The 18,182-nt window shown below is 33.9% G+C and overlaps 1 protein-coding gene across 1 annotated transcript; it reads right to left on the bottom strand.

Moving 5' to 3' along the window:
- Positions 1-6,056: 6,056 nt before the first annotated feature.
- Positions 6,057-9,286, bottom strand: LOC127724843 (uncharacterized). The gene is made up of 2 exons (XM_052231856.1): positions 9,064-9,286; positions 6,057-6,560 (listed from the first exon to the last, which is right to left on the bottom strand). The coding sequence occupies exons 1-2, from the start codon at positions 9,203-9,205 to the stop codon at positions 6,094-6,096; spliced, it is 609 nt and encodes a 202-aa protein (XP_052087816.1). The 5' UTR covers positions 9,206-9,286; the 3' UTR covers positions 6,057-6,093.
- Between the last annotated feature and the right edge of the window lie 8,896 nt (positions 9,287-18,182).

The raw sequence follows: 18,182 nt of genomic DNA, 5'->3' as shown, positions 1-18,182 counted from the left end.
GATTTCAAAACTCAGACAGCAATTATTAAAGTACAAATCCTGAAAACCATACAGCTGTTTTAATTGTCTTTGATCTGAGTAATAAGGATCACCGACTGAAGTCGACAATACATACAATGTAAGTTTTACGGTAACCACCACGACTTGGTTGTGTAAACTATGTATTTTTGTCTCAATTTAAAAGCGACATGCTTTCTCGGTCTTAGATCTTTATAAACAGAATAACGACTGGTCTGTAGGTCTACTGAATGTGTCATACTCCCGATTGTGACCAATGTTTGCTAATTGTTGATTCGCATAGCGCATGCATAACAGGAGGCGCTTATCGTATCCCGGTATCGCTCCTTTAAGTGATCAAGCGCTTCCCTTTGTTTAAGATTTGTTATGTTTGATTCAATTCTTTGCTATTAGATTTGTGAGATTGGAGCATCGGAAACAACAAACACTGTTGCCTCGAATTCTTAAAGTGTCTTCGCAAGAAACATGAAAATGTTTCATTCATCAAAATAATTATAACTTATTATTTAATGAATCTAATTTTTTCAACTTGATCGCTGCTATTTTTGTCAACATAAATTTAAGGAAAGCCATGCTAAAGATCTGTCTCAAATTATAACTCTAACAGTCAGTACATGTCAGTTGAGAACTAAACTGATCGACATTACGGTTGTTTTCTAAATTTCCATTTTCATTTAGACAAATTCCAGTAGTAAAATTGAGAATGGAGTTGTGGAATGTGTCAAAGATACAACAGCCCAACCAAAGAGCAGAAAACAGCCGAAGGCCACCAATGGGTTTTACCTGTTTAAAGACTATATACATGTATTTTTAATTTGAAATCAAACTTCAGGGCTTGTGCTTTTTTGTTTGTTTACGTTGAGTGTGGAAGGGTTGTTATTCAAAAGGAAGCTTAACATGTTTAAGAACTAAGTGTTCTAAAATGGTAAGGCTGAACCTATCTCTTCGACCGCAGACATGGTCATCGTCATTATACATCACCTACTCTTCATGATGTCTCTATTAATGACCTGCTGCCATTTATACAAAAGCAGTTAGGTATTCATCACATTTGCACGAAGCTTTATTCATTACCCCTTTCAAAACTTTACTATCTGTACAACTTATGTTTGGAGACCACTGATACTAACCCTCATTCAAACAAATACAGACATACAGCTATCATTTCGGATATTGCAAGTCACATACTTTTCAAACCAGTTCGCATTGGAAAAGATGAAAAGAAGAAAAGACCCTTTCTTAAACTTTCCTTTGCCAACAAAGGTCTCGATTCCATCAACTTGGCCAATATCCTTCATTATAAATTAGTTCAATCGAAAATACCTCCCTTTTTTAAAGATCAGACTGTACCTATCATTTCTTATACCTATACCTATACCAAACCAATTGCAACTAAAATTTTCAATTACAAACACGTGTTTCTCTCAATATTGACGACTTTAAGTCTAAACCCCTTGACTACACCTGTGCTAGTTCCCAATTCATATATTATCCGGCTGGTCATGTTATTACCGGTGACCTAAAAATTGTCAATAACACTTATCTGCGAAATGTGTTATCCAAATTAAGACCCGAAATATCGTGAGCCTAAATCCATCAATTGGAAACACAACTTCAAAATACTGATGGATTCAGTCGAGCATTATGCCAGGCAATGGGCTAAACGCGAGAAAGAATACGAAGGTACTCTTTCCGAATGGATTAAGGCTGTGAGGTCGTTAATACAAATCAGAATTAAGAAACTGAATTGGTCTATCATTATCCATGCTACATCAATTTTTAAAGACCCAAATGTTGCAAAACACTTGTCCCACCTCTATGACAAATATGTTGTGGTCCCCGCAGGTAAACGCCCAAACAACATCTTTTTTGTGTGTAAATCACATTACATAAACTGCTTGATAAATGAATTAGGTATTGACAATTCACTTGGAAACTCATCATATGCGTACGCCCACGACACTTACTAACGAGGAAATCCTGAATAATCATAGGTCTGTTCTATGTTCCTTTGGAATTTAGACCAAAGATGAAGAACTGGATCTTCCAGCACTGTATTGGATACTAAACTACATAAGTGTCCTTACAAACAACGATATATTGCTAGGTCTTCCAAGTGCTCCACGAAACCTCTTTCTGAAATATTAACATTAATTTTATCAACAATCAAGGTTATTGTGAAACTACCTATTATGGAGGTGACGTGAATCAGATGTGGATACTACAAAAAATAAAAGATCTTAAAGAGCACATACAATCTAAGTCACTTTCATCTTGCAATAGTACTAAAACATTTGACTTTTCTACACTTTACACAAGTGTTCCATAACAAAAGAATGGCTAACGTAGATACAAGTATCTTGTCTTAGGGAGGGCAAAATCCTACTTTGTAAAAAATCACTCTGATTCTAACAACAAATTTTCTGAAACTGACATTATCAACATGCTTAATTTCTTGATTGATAACATATTTGTTACGTTTAGAGTACGTGTTTTTCAACAAACAAACGGCATTCCCATGGGAACAAACTGTGCCCCTCTTCTTGCCGAATTGTTCATTAATTCATATGAGGCTGACTTCAAACATGAACTTCCTGTTAGCAGTATCCTTTAACTTTATTTTCCGTTATATAGATAATGTTCTCTCACTAAAGATTTTCAAAATTTGGTGACTATTTTGAAAGAATCTATCCCATCAAACTTTAAGATAAAGGATACTACAGATACAGTTAAGTCTGTATCATATCATTGACTTAAATCTAGAAATTGACAATGCAGGTCAGTTGAAAACAAAACTTTACGACAAAAGAGATGATTTCAGATTCCCAATTGTGCACTTTCCATTGCCATGTAGCAATATTCCAGCAGCGCCTGTAAACGGAGTATGTATCTCCCAGTTGGTACGATATTCCAGGGCTTGTATTGCCTATCATGATTTCCTTGATAGAGTGTTGCTGCTCACAAGGAAGCTATTGAACCAAGAGTTCCAAGTGGTGAAGTTGAAGTCATCCCTTCGTAAGTTTTACGGACGCCATCACGAGTTGGTTGACCGTTATGGAATATCCGTTTCACAGATGATAACGGATATCCTGAATAATCATAGGTCTGTTCTATGTTCTCAATGCTCTTCAACTTTGTACTTGTTTGACTATATAACTATTTTGATCTGAACGTCACTGATGAGTCTTATGTAGATGTAACGAGCGTCTGGCGTATTAAATTATAATCCTGGTACCTTTGATAACTATATATATGTTCCTTATGTCGTAATTACAATGCCGTACCCTTTTTCCCGAATGTGACCTACCGAATTAAACTTCTTACCGAGTTTGTAATAACATGAGCAACACGATGGGTGCCACGTGTGTAGCAGGATCTGCTTAGCCTTCCGGAGAACCTGAGATCACCCCAAGTTATTGGTGGGGTTCGTATTGCTCAGTCGTTAGTTTTCTATGTTGTGTTTTGTGTTCTATCGTTTGTCTATTGGTCTTATTTAGCCATAGCGTTGTCTGTTTGTTTTCAACTAATAGTTTGAATGTTCTTCTAGTATCTTTCGTCCCTCTTTTAAAATATATACGGAGTATATATCTCACAGTTTATACAATATTTCAGGGCTTGTATTTCCTATCATGATTTCCTTGATAGAATGTTGCTGCTCACAAGAAAGCTATTAAACCTAGAGTTCCAAGTTGTGAAGTTGAAATCATCCCTTCGTAAGTTTCACAGACGCTTTCACGAAATGGTTGACCGTTATGGAATATCTGTTTCACAGATGATAACGGATATGTTCCTAATGTAGTAACTACAATCGTGTCCCCTTTTCCCGAATGTGACCTACCGAATTAGACTTATTATCGGGTTCTTACATACATGTGTACAATGAGGGATGCAACATGTGGAGCAGGATCTGCTTGATCTGCTTATCCTTCCGGAGCACCTGATATCAACCTCATTTTTTGGTGGGGTTCGTGTTGCTCAGTCTATAGTTTTATATGTTGTGATATATGTGCTTTTTGTGTCTGTTGGTTTTTTTTTCCTTTTTTAGCCATGGCGTTGTCAGTTTATATTCGACTTATTAGTTTGGATGTCCCTCTGGTATCTTTTGTTACGGATGGTATTATGGTTTAGTCCACTGATGTGTAATATCTGTGTCACATAAGCTTTTTGGATTTTTTGTTTTTTCAGTCCTCTTCGACTGATTTTGTTTAATTTTAGCTTTTGAGCAGTATAGATTCGAGCAACGCTAATGAGTCTTGTGTAGACGAAACGCGTGTCTGGTTTAACAAATTATTATTGTATTTGTATACAGCCACTTGGTCGATGCTGTTGCTTGTTGACGTATTGCGTATGGTCTGATATCTTTTATGAGTCTTTAACCAGAGGGATTAATCAGCTTGATTTGCGTATAAAAATATATCGTTACCTGCACCTTTTTCAAGAGAAGTATTATGTTTGCCTTTCAGCAGAGGTATGATTACACAGCCACATCAAGATGTAATGAGATGAGATGTAATGAGAGCACAAACTACGCTGCCCCTCTTTTTTGAAGAGTCGTTTTGTGTTTGTCATGAACAAATTTAAAAAAATCTCTTTGGAGGTTCCTTTTGTGCCAGGTTATTAACAATCTAACATGTCTGTACTATTCAATTGTATTCATCGATAATTGTTTTACAGCGGCTGCCTTAAGTTGAGTTCTTCGGTTCGTCAGAACGTAACAAATGATTTAGGTTTCCTCTTGAAGAATATTCATATTCTATTTGTATTTGGACGCTAAGCAAACCTCAATGAATTATGTTTCGTTACCTTTTACCCTTGAAAGCATCGAAGGTCAAAATTGGATATTATTTTTTAAATCAGATTTGATATTAGATCAGAAAGCGAACACATTTTTTTGTAATTGTAGTAATTAATCTCACGTTTCTCCAAAACTTTTAGATAATTATGAAATGGTTCAAAATAAACTAAAAGATCCTTGTATTATTTTGATTAAAAAAAGTTCAACTTAAATTATTGAATGATTCAACTGTTTGGTTTTGTCATTATTGTCATGCATTTTGGGTTTTTGTTGTTTTGTTTTGGTTTTTTTTCTTCAAATTTTATATGTATAAACTTTTTTTTCTCCATTTCAATACAAATGAAAACAAGATTTGAGAAACAACCTAAGTTCTGATGGTTTCCAATTGTCAACGGACTGAGATTAATACACGAGTTTGTTGTACATATCAACGGGTATTTTAACGAACTTTTCGTGTCGCGCAATTTTAATTGTAAAATGGTAAATATTTATCAAACAAAGAGGCTTCTGTTTTTTTTTTTTTTTATTATAGGTTTATAAAAAGTTTATATTAAAGGTTCATGTTGACTTTTAATCTTATAAGGTAAACAACCAATCGTATGTTCTACGTGTTTTTCTTTGGCCCTTTTTACCATTTGTTGTGCAGTAACCAGCACACTGTATACATCCAATGACCAAAGAAATATATATTTAAGTCTCATATAAATATCAATTTTGAAAGATTTCCTATTAGAACATAGTATAACATTGCGTGGTTAACTTTTATGATAATGTGATGTAGGGGACGTTAAAAAATGTATAATCTTGATTGTGGTTTCCAAAATGAAAATGTGAACTAAAGAATATTCTCAGAAATTTAATTCCTTTTGCAATTTCAAGGATATTGACCAACACCTATGAATATCCTTAAACGATAAAATTTAGGACAGACAATTATTTTAGAATCGTTGTATCCACTTTTTTGTTGTTTTACTGATATAGACTTACAGCATTACATAACTTGAGATTACCTTGGAACTGATCTAGTAAGCATATGAAGACTCCGAAACGAAAATTTCTGCAGCATTGTTTTTTAAATGGTAAAGAGCTAACTGCAAACCTCCAAAACAGTGTTGATGTTGCCTTTATATGCAATGCTTGGCCTTAACGCTTACAATAGCGACGTCTGTCACGTACCCACATATCCAATGCGTTTCTTAAAAAAGCACTTGAAGAATAGACTTAAGAAGATTTATAAAATTAAAGATTTACAAAATAGGATTATTATCGCTACATTTTCATTAACAACCGTGCACAACTGATCCGCATGGAGTACATACATTTGTTGTATTCTGACAGAAGGACGACTTTGAATCAAAGACTAGTTCAGAATCACAGTATTTAAGCGTGGTGCTTCCATTTAAACAAGTGTAGTAGATATCGCACTTCTGAACATGTTCACTTTCATAGTTACCATTTGGTCGACTGGAGCAGTCGATTGCATATCCTACCGGCCAATAGGATTCTGGTATTTCGAATAGGTCTATGCATTTCCCATTGTAAGGTGCCATGTTTGTTGGGCAAGGATTTTGACCACTATAGATATTTCTTTCATCTTGACATTCAAAATACTCCCCTCCAAGCGGCGAAATATATGTATTTCTGTGTATTCCGTCAGCAAATCCAACACAGTCAGGGGTTACATATTTGCAGAAATTGGATGCACCTAACATGCTTAAGTACAAAAAGCTAAATGCAAGGTAGTCACCTACAAATTTACCAATCATAAATTAATATTTTATTTCTTTCAAATAAAACAATTGGCTAATGGACTTCATTTTTTTCAATATTCATGTTATTGGGTGCTGTGTAATTACTTTCTCTGACCGTATTATCCATGCAATCAATGTAGTTACTAATGAATCGTATGAGTTATTAAATGGTGAATTCAGCAATTGCTTTAGGATAGCACGGACTAGCTATTACGTTCTCAGTAAAAACCATACCAAATTGCAAGAAAACCAACATTATAGCCTTACCGAATATTCACAAACAAAATGAGAAACGGAATGGTCATGAAAGTCCGGACTGTTGATGATAAATTCAGATTTTTATTGTTAAAACGCATGTTATCAACAGGCTTTTTCTTTCTTCGTTTTGTAAAAATTGGTGTAAACGGGACAAGTCTGATCAAAATCTCTTGATTCTTATTTAAATTAATGTATGAATGTCATCTATCAAGGAACTTATCATAATCTTCTGTAATAAGATATATGAAAATAGTGGAATTAACTATTTTTGGAGTGTAAAAAATTCTTTTGATGTTTTAGATAAATTACGTGCTTTTGATGGTCCTTTTGGTTCTGCTGACATTTTTGGCTTTTCAACTATTTACACTACACTTCCACACAATCTTATCAAACAAAAGCTTTCCTATTTAATTAAATGGTCGTTTGGAAAATCTGAATAGAAATATATTTGCTGCTACTCATTTCAAGCCTTCTTCTCTAATGAGAAATGTAAATATGCTAGATATACCTACTGGAAGTATGATGAGATGATTGAAGCTGTTAATCTCCTTGACAATATTTATGTACGTTTCGGCAACAAAGTTTATCGACAGGTTGTAGGTATTCCTATGGGCACTAATTGCGCCCTTTTAATAGCAGACTTGTTTTGTACTGTTGTGAATCACAGTTTATGACCAACCTCAGTAAAGAACCGGTTTAATTGCATTTAATTGATAAACACTTACCGCTATCTTGATGATATTTTTTCGTTAAATAATCAAGAATGTGCTAAATATACTGCCGAAATTAACCCAAAGGAACTTACTTTAAATAAATCAAATGTAAACGGTAATAACTGTCCTTTTAGATATTTAGATATTTCAGTTTTACACGGGAAACTCCACACTAAAATTTACGACAAAATGGACGATTTTTCGATCACTATTGTTAAAGTTTCTGTTTTGAATGGTAATGTTCCTTTGGCACCATCGTATGGTGTTTATACTTCACAACTCAATCGCTATTCCCGTGTCTGTTTTGACGTTTTTGATTTTAAGGAGCATAATCTATGTATTACTTGTGAATTATTAAGTCAGGGATTTCGTTACCACAAATTTCTTAAAACCTTTACTAAATTCTTCCATAGATATACAGATTTGGTTTTGAAGTTTGGTTGTACCTGTAGAAAACTTATTTCAAACGGGATAGCACATACCATTTTTACTGAGATGTTTGTTTACCGAACCCGGAAATTTAGAAACGATCCTAGTAAACTTATCGATCTGTAAAATAAACGTATTCTAAAAGGTTACCAATTCAACACTGTAATTAGATCTTTGAACATTATTTTTATTGGTATTAATATTTATCTTGTTATCAGTAAATTAAAAGCAAACTAAATATTACTGTTATATACATATGCACATTCATGGATCTACAATCTTTCGAGACCTGGATCATGGCATTGCACAAGGTCATGTTTTCTCTGACTGCTTATGACATATATACACTAAATCCATTGGATGCTGGATGTGTACTAATTGATAATTAAGTCTTAGATGGTTGATTTTTTAATTTGTTGTTATTTGCTTTGAACTAGCTGTCAGTGACAGCGAGTAATCTCATATCTATACTTAGTGTCGTTTTGTTGTTGGGATGTACTAGTTCCCGGCCATGTCCACTTTGGGTTTTTATTTGTTAGATGTAGTTCTATTTGTATCCATCTGATGATGTAAGCCTTTTTTAATTGATTTTTATAGTTAGTTCTTATGTTGTACTGTTACACCACTGTCCCAGGTTAGGGGAGGGTTGGGATCCCGCTAACATGTTTAAACCTTCCACATTCTGTAGTATGTGTTAGGAGCCTGTAATTCAGTGGTTGTCTTTGTTGCTGTGTTACATATTTGTTTTTCGTTCATTTTTTTGTACATTAATAAGGCCTTTAGTTTTCTCATTTGAATTGTTTTATATTTGTCATTTCGGGGCCTTTTATAGCTGACTATGCAGTATGTATTATTTTCATTGTTGAAGGCCGTACGGTGACCTATAGTTGTTAAATTCTGTGTCATTTGGTCTCTTGTGAAGCATTGTCTCATTGGCAATCATACCACATCTTCTTTGTAATATTTTGTGAATCGTTTCAGTCTACTCCAAAAAAGAAATCCACTCTTTATGATCATTGTTTATTTTATTTGTGTACCGTAATTCAGTGGTGTTTCATCGACATTTATCCTTAATTTCAATTAGTTCATATATACTTACATTTATTTTTTGTTTCATATCTAGACCCACATCTCACGTCTGTATAATTTTGACAGGACATATTGGTTGAGAAAAGTTCAGGGTAAAGACATTCATGCAGATAGGCAGGTCTCGGAATTTGGGGAGTGTTAGTTATGTTCATTGTTGGAAGGGGAGACACCTCTTGACTGCAGTTATAGTACAGCTGACATGTGTTTGGATGTGGTATAAGTGTGTTAGCGTCGAATTTGCATGTTTGGTTTACATCTACAAAATAATATAAAAGTCTGGTGAATATAGTTATGAAACTAATGTGACCACTTTTTCTCTCTTTCTGTATATCATAAAATCAATTCACTATTCTCATTTTATTTAATTAATGTGGTTAAGTGCGAAAACCAAACAAACACTTATGTTCAAAAATACACAATACAAATGAGTATCGTTTTAACTTATGTACTGCTCTATCCTTTGTTATTTAGATTATCTTTTTTTATTTGACAATAAAGAGAAATTAGTGATTTAAAAGTTGAATCAACTATGAATAAGATCTGGTATGAGTGTCTCCATCTAAGTCACAATGTGTAAAAAGTAAACAATTATAGGTCAAAGTACGGCCTTCAGCACGGAGCCTTGGTTCATATCGAACAGCAAGCTATAAAGAGCCCCAACATGACTATTGATAACCAATTCAAACAGAAAAACTAACGGTCTAATCTATATAAAAAACGAGAAACGAGAAACACGTGTGAACCACATCAACAAACGACAACCATTGAATAACAGGTTCCTGGCTTAGGACCGGTGCATACAAATGCAGCGGGTTTAAACGTTTTAAGAGGTGCCATCCTGTATCCTAACCTTAAAAAGTAGTGTTACACAATAACATAAAAAGCAGACTATGAAATATCAATTGAAATGGCTTTACTCGATCAAAAAAACATATAAACTATAACAGTTTAGCATTCACTGAACGAATAAGTTTGATCTATGACACAATATCATTACAATATTGATAAAATAAAGTTGTAGAACAATGTCAAAAAGACAACTCTAACCTGGGACAAAATGGCGTTACATGAAATAACGTACACAGGTAAATTTGTTAGGAGTACGGAAATATTTCTCAAAATAAATAGAAAGAGTAACGAAGTGAGTAAAGAAGTGAAAATGTATCGTCATTATAAATACTTAACACCAAATAATTAAACATTGAATAACAAAAAGGCATTACAAATTGTGTCAACAAGTCAAATTTACTAGTAATCGAAAGTACTAATTGAGAGTACTCGCAGTTACTGAAAGATAGTTAAAAGCCAAAAATATTTAATAATGAAAAAAAAAAATCATGCATCAGAGACTAAAATACATGGATCACTTTTCACTTAAACATTTTTAGCTAAATTAAAACGTCTCGATAAAATAACATTACAATATCCATTGATTGTGAATATATTTATTGATAAATGTGTATTTGTGTTAAATTCAAATTTTAACAAACCTATTTCACATTTTGATCCAGCAAAGCCATCGTTACACGAACACGCACCATTGACGCAAGTTCCTCCATTCTCACACGGTTTATGTGAAAATGACACTAAAACCAGAAGAGAACATTGTTCATTAAATTTTTTTGAGCGTTTTTGTAAGAAAAGACGATTTTACCATGTTAGACGTTCAAATCGTAGTTAACCAAATACAAAATAAGAAAGCAACACGACCTTTGAGAATATTTTTTTAATGAACCATATTTCTTATATTTTTACCATTAAAATTGAATGCTGTCTTTTTAATTCATACGAAATAAAAGCAAGTGTCCTTCACATTTTGCAAAAAGTGTAGCACTTACAGTTCTTTCAAAAACATACATACATGCCTCATATCTAGAAATACATCTAGAAAATGACAATGAGGGTCGGTTAAAAACAAAACTTCACGACAAAAGAGATGATTTCAGCTTCCCAATTGTAAACTTTCTATTTCTATGTAGCAACATTCCAGCAGCGCCTGCATACGTAATATATATATATCAATATAATTGCTACGATATTCCACGGCTTGTATTTCCTATCATGATTTCCTTGATAGAGGGTTGCTGCTCACAAGGAAGCTATCAAACCATAAGTTCAAAATGGTGAAATTGAAGTCATCTCTTCGTTAATCGCCATCACGAGCTGAATGACCTTTATGGAATATCCGTTTCACAGATGATAACGGATATGTTCCTAATGTCGTAATTACAATCCTGTCCCCTTTTCACGAAATTGACCTACCGAATTAGATTTATAACCGGGTTTGTACTAACATGAACTACACGACAGATTCCTCACGTGGAGCAGGATCTGCTTACCGTTCCGGGGCAACTGAGATCACCCCCAGATTTTGGTGGGGTACGTGTTTCTTAGTCTTTAGTTTTCTATGTTGTGTTTTGAGTACCTTTGTTTGTCTGTTCGTCTTTTTTTTTAGCCATGGCGTTGTCAGTTTATTTTCAACTTATGAGTTTGAATGGCCCTCAGGTATCTTCTGCCTCTCTTTAACAATATAAAAATTTGCTATTTCTTAAAACATAAATAAAGGCAACAGTAGTCTACCGCTGTTCGAAATTGATAAATCGATTGAAAAAAAAACAAATCCGGGTTACAAACTAAAACTGAGGGAAAAACATCAAATATAAGAGGAGAACAACGACACAGCAGAAACACGGCATTTAAATGTAACACACACAGAAACGAACTATAATATAACAATGGCCATTTTCCTAACTTGGTACAGGACATTTTAAGAAAAAAAAAATAACATTTTGCACGAAGTTCTCAACGTGTGAAAATATAGTTGATCTATTAGGTTAGCACAGCTTATAGGTCTATCATTTTATGTTGCTTTCATACTAGTAGGTTGTTTTCCTTCAAATTGGTGATCTATGACGGAATGTATGTCAGCCAATAACAGATTAGAACTGATATGATTTTTTAAAAACGTCTGAAAATACAAGTTTTTCAAAGCCATTTTGTAAGTATGGAGCGGTCTTTTAAACAAAAATTGAATCATAGGTTCAAAAAAGGCAACATAATGTAGAAAAATACTAAAGGCTAACAAGAGCCTGTGTCGCTCACCTGTATTTACTGATGCTTTTGAAATCATGTAAAATAAGGTTAAAATCATAATTAATAGTATTAGATATTAGATATTATAATGATATACAAGATAATAACAAAAAACTGCAAAATTTTGGTAAAATTACTAACTCAGGGGCAGCAACCCAACAACGGGTTGTCGGATTCGTCTGAAAATTTCAGGGCAGATAAATCTAAATCTGATGAACATTTTTGCCACCTGTCAGATTTGCTCTAAATGCTTTAGTTTCAGAGATATATACCAAAAACTGCATTTTACCCCTGTGTTCTATTTTTAACCAAGTCGGCCATGATGGTTGGAAGGCAGGGTCATCGGACAATTTTTTTAAACTAGGCACACTAATAATGATTATGGCCAAGTATGGTTAAATTTGTCTCAGTAGTTTCAGAGAAGAAGATTTTTGTAAAAGATTACAAAAATGTACAAAAAATTGTTAAAAATTGACTATTAAGGGCAATAACTCCTGAAGGGATCGACCGACAATTTTGGTCATGACAACTTATTTGTAGATCTTACTTTGCTGAACATTACTGCTGTTTACAGTTTATCTCTATCTATAAAGAGATATCTATATATCGTCATATTCGATAATATCCAAAAACTGCAAAATTTCCTTAAAATTACCAATCAGGGGCAGCAACCCAACAACAGGTTGTCAGATTTGTCTGAAAATTTTAGGGCAGATAGATCTTGATCTGATTAACAATTTTACCCCGTCAGATATGCTGTAAATGCTTTGGTTTTAGAGTTATAAGCCAAAATCTACATTTTTACCTTATGTTCTATTTCTAGCCATGGTGGCCATCTTGGTTGGTTGGCGGGATGGCCGGACACATTTTTTAAACTAGATACCCTAATAATGATTGTGGTCAAGTTTGGTCAAATTTGGCCCAGTAGTTTCAGAGGAGAAGATTTTTTGTAAAAGTTTACGGACGACGGACGCAGGACGTCGGACGACGGACGACGGACGCCAAGTGATGGGAATAGCCCACTTGGCCCTGTGGGCCAGGTGAGCTAAAAAGGACATATACCATTTATCAAAACACTACATAGAATTCTAATTATCTAGCCCCAAGAACCCCACCAAAACCGTTGATAGAATAACGTGCCACGTAAGCGTCCGCAGTTCTGCTACTCCTGTAAACTCTTTTAACATTATACATTTTATGCATGAAAAAATGTGTAAATCGCAAATATGAAAGTACATGTATCCTTCATATTAAGTTTTATTTGTCAAATTATCATAAAAAGACCAAAATAAAAGTTACCGTTTGACACAATTTCAGTTACCAGCAGAATAAGAGATAGCTATCCAGCATTAATATAAAAAGTTAAAAGCACAAAAACAGGGAATACTATTTATTAGACAAAAAACACTCATCGTTTGGTACAAAGATGATATAATTTTAAATAACGGGTAGTGTACATTAGCAATGATGGTATTGTAAAGACAGTTGGAAAGACACATTTCAGAAATGAAAACAAGTTGTATAACACATTAAAAATAAAAAATAAAAAGGGTCATCCGTGCCTCCTAGCATCTGTGGTCTATTCCAGACAGTTTGGCGTTCGGTCGGGAAAAATCACTGACTAAACCAAAATTTATTGACAATGTCTCAGAAAAATATAAAAGGGAAATATTGATTTGTTAATTATGGGGACTTATGTCATGTTAATGTTAAAAATATACCTGGACAAGATACGTCTTCTGTGTTGAAAGCACCTGGTAAATATAAAAGATAATAATATTAAAATTCCTATAAATGTCGTGATACCGAAGCGCTTTTCTGGATTAACCTTCATCAAATAACTGGACAACGCCATATCAAGGTAAAGAGGTTAGGGCAATTTCCGCTTTTTCTGAATTTACCTTCACCAAAAACTCTTGAACCCTAACATTTAAAAGTCAAGGATCTATGAATACCAGAATGCGCAAAAACCTATATGAACAAGTTCACCTTTGCCAGTAGATAGGGCAACCTAAGTTTTTCAATCATGAATAAATCTATCAACGAAATATTTTTTGTAATAAATCATATCAATACTGAAACACGAAAATGACTAATTGGCTGATGATACCCATGGGCAATAACAGTTTACCAGCGTCGGCTAATCCCCAGTGCTAGTATGTGAAAGTAGTACTATATAAATTATGTGCGGACAAAGCGCTTTTCTAGATTTACTTTTACCAAGGACGCTCAAACCCAAACTGTTTTACGAGCAAGATGCATACAGTTGAAATATTATTATCAAAGGAGAGTCAGCTTTTCAGATGAAGTAGATTAAAGCAGCTGTAGGTCCTTGCATGACCTTCAAAAATGAGAAAATCCTCCAACCGTATAGTCAGCTATGACAGGCGGTGATATTACAAAGTGTGAAACAATAAAAACAAAAATACCAACGGACAGCTTGATTATAAAACAATACCGTAGAAGTATGAAGCAAAGTCAATAGCTTTATGATCAAAACGTGTCTGACCAGAATTTTCCAATACATCTAAGGTCTACTTACCGGAGTTTGAACCTATTTTTATGAATATTATCTTCTTTCATTAACTAATAACAAAATGTGTGTATGTTATGATTCAAATCAATACCGAAGCAATGAATATTGAGCTTATGATACCCTCGGGGAATAACAACCCACCTGCAGTATCGACCAAGTGCTAGTAAATGATGAACTTGCAAGTGTGAACAAAACACTAGAAAGATAACTGCACAACACCATACATATTAAACTGATAAAGTGGTAGTGGCAGTTTCTGCTGAAATTATTTCAATCGAAAGTCATGTCTCAAAGGTGTATTTTGATCTTTACTTACATGTTAGACACAGCTGACCAGCTTTCATTAATGTTTTATGAGCTCAACAACAGTATTTTGTACTGCCGAACACCTAACCAAATAAGTGATTCAAAACTGTGATTCCGATGGATTTTTATTTAGTTATACGACATTCATAATCAAAACTCAAGTGCTCTCTTGTCCAAACCTAGCACCTTCCTTTCTTATCATATCACCTTTAAATTTGAATAAAACTCAAGGGTTGACTTGAGCCCGGATATGAAATTAAGCCTTCCTTTGTAGTCGAACCAACATTTTTTAATCGGAATCTCCTCTATTTACAAAAAGCTAACCATAAAAACGGACTTTGTCAGATAGAATGCATTAAAATTAAGACGTATGATATCTATGATTTCGACAATTTAGACTGGAAAAACAATGATGTTATAATATGTACGAAACAGGAAAGTTAGTTTTGTTTTCTTTTAACAACTAAAAAGGAAAAAAAAGGACAAGTAGTACTATTGGCTATTTAGCTATTTCTCACCAGTGATATCTGGCTTTTAGTTTTCGGTAATCTGGGATTTAGAGAGAAATGAATCTTAAAACTCAAACATGGAAGCAATGTTTACATAAAGCCTGATAATGCAATTTATTTGTAGTTGCAAAAGAAAACATGACACCAGTTTCATACATGTCTAGTGTGTGTTAGAAAAATGTATAGTTATTTGATCAACCCGAAGTTGAAAAGCAATGAATCTTAAATCGTTTCATATAGTGTATGATTACATGAATCCTGAAAACAAATTTCAGGAAGCTATTATTTGTATTGTCCTAGAAAAAATGTGACGATAATTTCATCATTTTTGTGTATTTCCCTGTCCTGAATGTTCTTGCATTTATTTGTATTGTATTCCTGGCATGTAATGGTGTCATTTTAGTGTTATAATTAACATTGCTATACAAGTGCGAGGTTTGGCTAGCCACAAAACCAGGTTCGACCCACCATTTTTTCTTAAGGTGTCGAGGTGTCTGTTGCTGATGGAATATGTTCTTTTTTGTTCTGCAGGTTGCTTGGTGTGTCGAATATTATATTATTTGTTTGTGCGTTTATCTGTGATGAATTTTCTTGCGAGTGTTTGTGCTGTATTTCTGTCACGTAGTGTTGTCCTTTTAGTGATATTTTTAAACATTGGCAAAAAGCAGGAAGTTTGGCTAGTCATTTAACCTGGTTCAACACTCCATTGTGTCTAAACAAATTCTGTACCAAGTCAGGAAAATGACAGTTGTTATCTTATAGTTCGTTTCTATGTGTGTTGCATTGTCGTTTGCTTTTTGTTCACTTCAGTGTTTCTGTTGTTTCGTTGTTTTCCTCTTATAGTCGACGTGTTTCCCTCGGTTTTGGTATGTAACCCGGGTTTGTGTTTGTCTAAATCGATTTATGACTTTCGAACAGCGGTATACTACTGTTGCCTTTATTTATTCACCATGGCTATTCTCTCTAGAACAAGTAAGTATTCATTAAGCATGAAGTATGCATCCTCCTTTGGATCTGGTATATCATTTTAAGAGATAAGATCACAGAAGCCTTCCAGGCTCAGTGTTTCCGAAAAATAGACATACAAACAAAGACAAACAAAAACTACTAACACATGGTCAAGAAAGATGCCTAAAGAGGTAAATGCACAAAATCATTCAATCAAGTTTTGCGAGCACATACCTTTCTCTTTATCTTTGAAGACCAAATACCGTGAAAGCAAAACACACAATAAAGACCAATGTGTCAGATACTTACACTTTCCATTCTTTTCTGAAAGTACGTGTTTCGTAGCAAAGAAAGTGGCAACTGCTGTAACTGATGCTGTGGTTATGATGCAAAACATGATTAGAAATATTGGCCTCAATACAGATCTTTTCGTTTGATGAACCTCGCTGTCTGGTTGTTTGTTTTGATGATGAACCTCGTTGTTTGATTGTTTGATCTCATCCATTACTGTTGAAGCCAACACGAGGTAATCATGATTTATAGTATCTCGATCTGCCGATATTTGATCATAATCGTCTGTTTCTACATAATCAAGACATTCCGCGTAGCCTACAGAATCTCCCAGGTCTGTTTGACCTACATCGACGTTATTGTTTACATTGCTGCTCTGTCGTGCTCTTAACATCTTATCAATTGACGATTCTTGTTTCTTACTCAAAAGGGCGCTGAAAAGATTGATCAAACAAGAATATTTTTTTAATACAAATGACGAAAAACTTTCAAGAAGAAGAAAAGGATAAAACTGATCAACAGGGAATTATTGTTACATGTCACAATAACCGTGCGTTTGTAAAAATCATTGTGTCATTTCGGGGTCTTTTTAAGCTGACTATGAGTTTTTTTCATTGTTCTCTGTAATTTGGTCTCTAGTAGAGAGTTGTCTTCTCGACAACCATACCTCATACATTTTATATGTATGTTTATAGTAATCATTTAATGTTTAGCCAGTGTTTACCATATATGAACAGGGTTTTGCAAAATGGATTGCGGTATTTGGGGTACTACTGAAAAACTAATGTACAGAGTCTGAAGAAATCTGTCAAGAGTTTGGTAATGTCTGGCATCCTACAATGTGTTTATTTTGTCTCTATAACAATAAAATATTTGTCATATTGTGTTATTATATTAATATTGATCATTTAACAGCCTTTTCAGAATCTAAAGCACTATGGGTAATCTCTTTGTTCGTACACCAAAATAAATATAGCGTAACGTCATTGGTTGAATTTCCATTGTTCAGAACGTTTTTAACCAATCACAACGTTTTGGTGAACGCTTTTAGAAATATTACCTAAAATGCATTAGATTCTGAAACGGTGAATCATTAACGGAGAAAGTGGTTTTATGATTCATATAATTACTGAACACCAAACATCCTAATTTTCCTTAATGGCGACCTCAGAGTCTGATATAGTTATTTTGCATAAAACAAATTATTCGCGTTAAAATATATTGTTAGTTTTAGTGTTTAGAAGCTTTATGTATATCATGGGTCTTTTTTCAAAAACATTTTATATAACTTTTGATATTGATCGTGTTAACAATTTCCTTGTATTAACATAAAGTATATCGGACCTTTATCAGAGGAACTACATTTTTTACATTTCATTTTTAAATGTTTGTGTTTTATTATATATAATTTGTTCTTTTTAAGTAAGTTTTACTTAAAATTATCAA

The sequence above is a fragment of the Mytilus californianus genome, unplaced genomic scaffold, assembly GCF_021869535.1.
Source record: "Mytilus californianus isolate M0D057914Y unplaced genomic scaffold, xbMytCali1.0.p SCAF_14, whole genome shotgun sequence".
Taxonomy (NCBI): Eukaryota; Metazoa; Mollusca; class Bivalvia; order Mytilida; family Mytilidae; genus Mytilus; species Mytilus californianus.
This window is presented reverse-complemented; position numbering and strand designations above follow the sequence as displayed.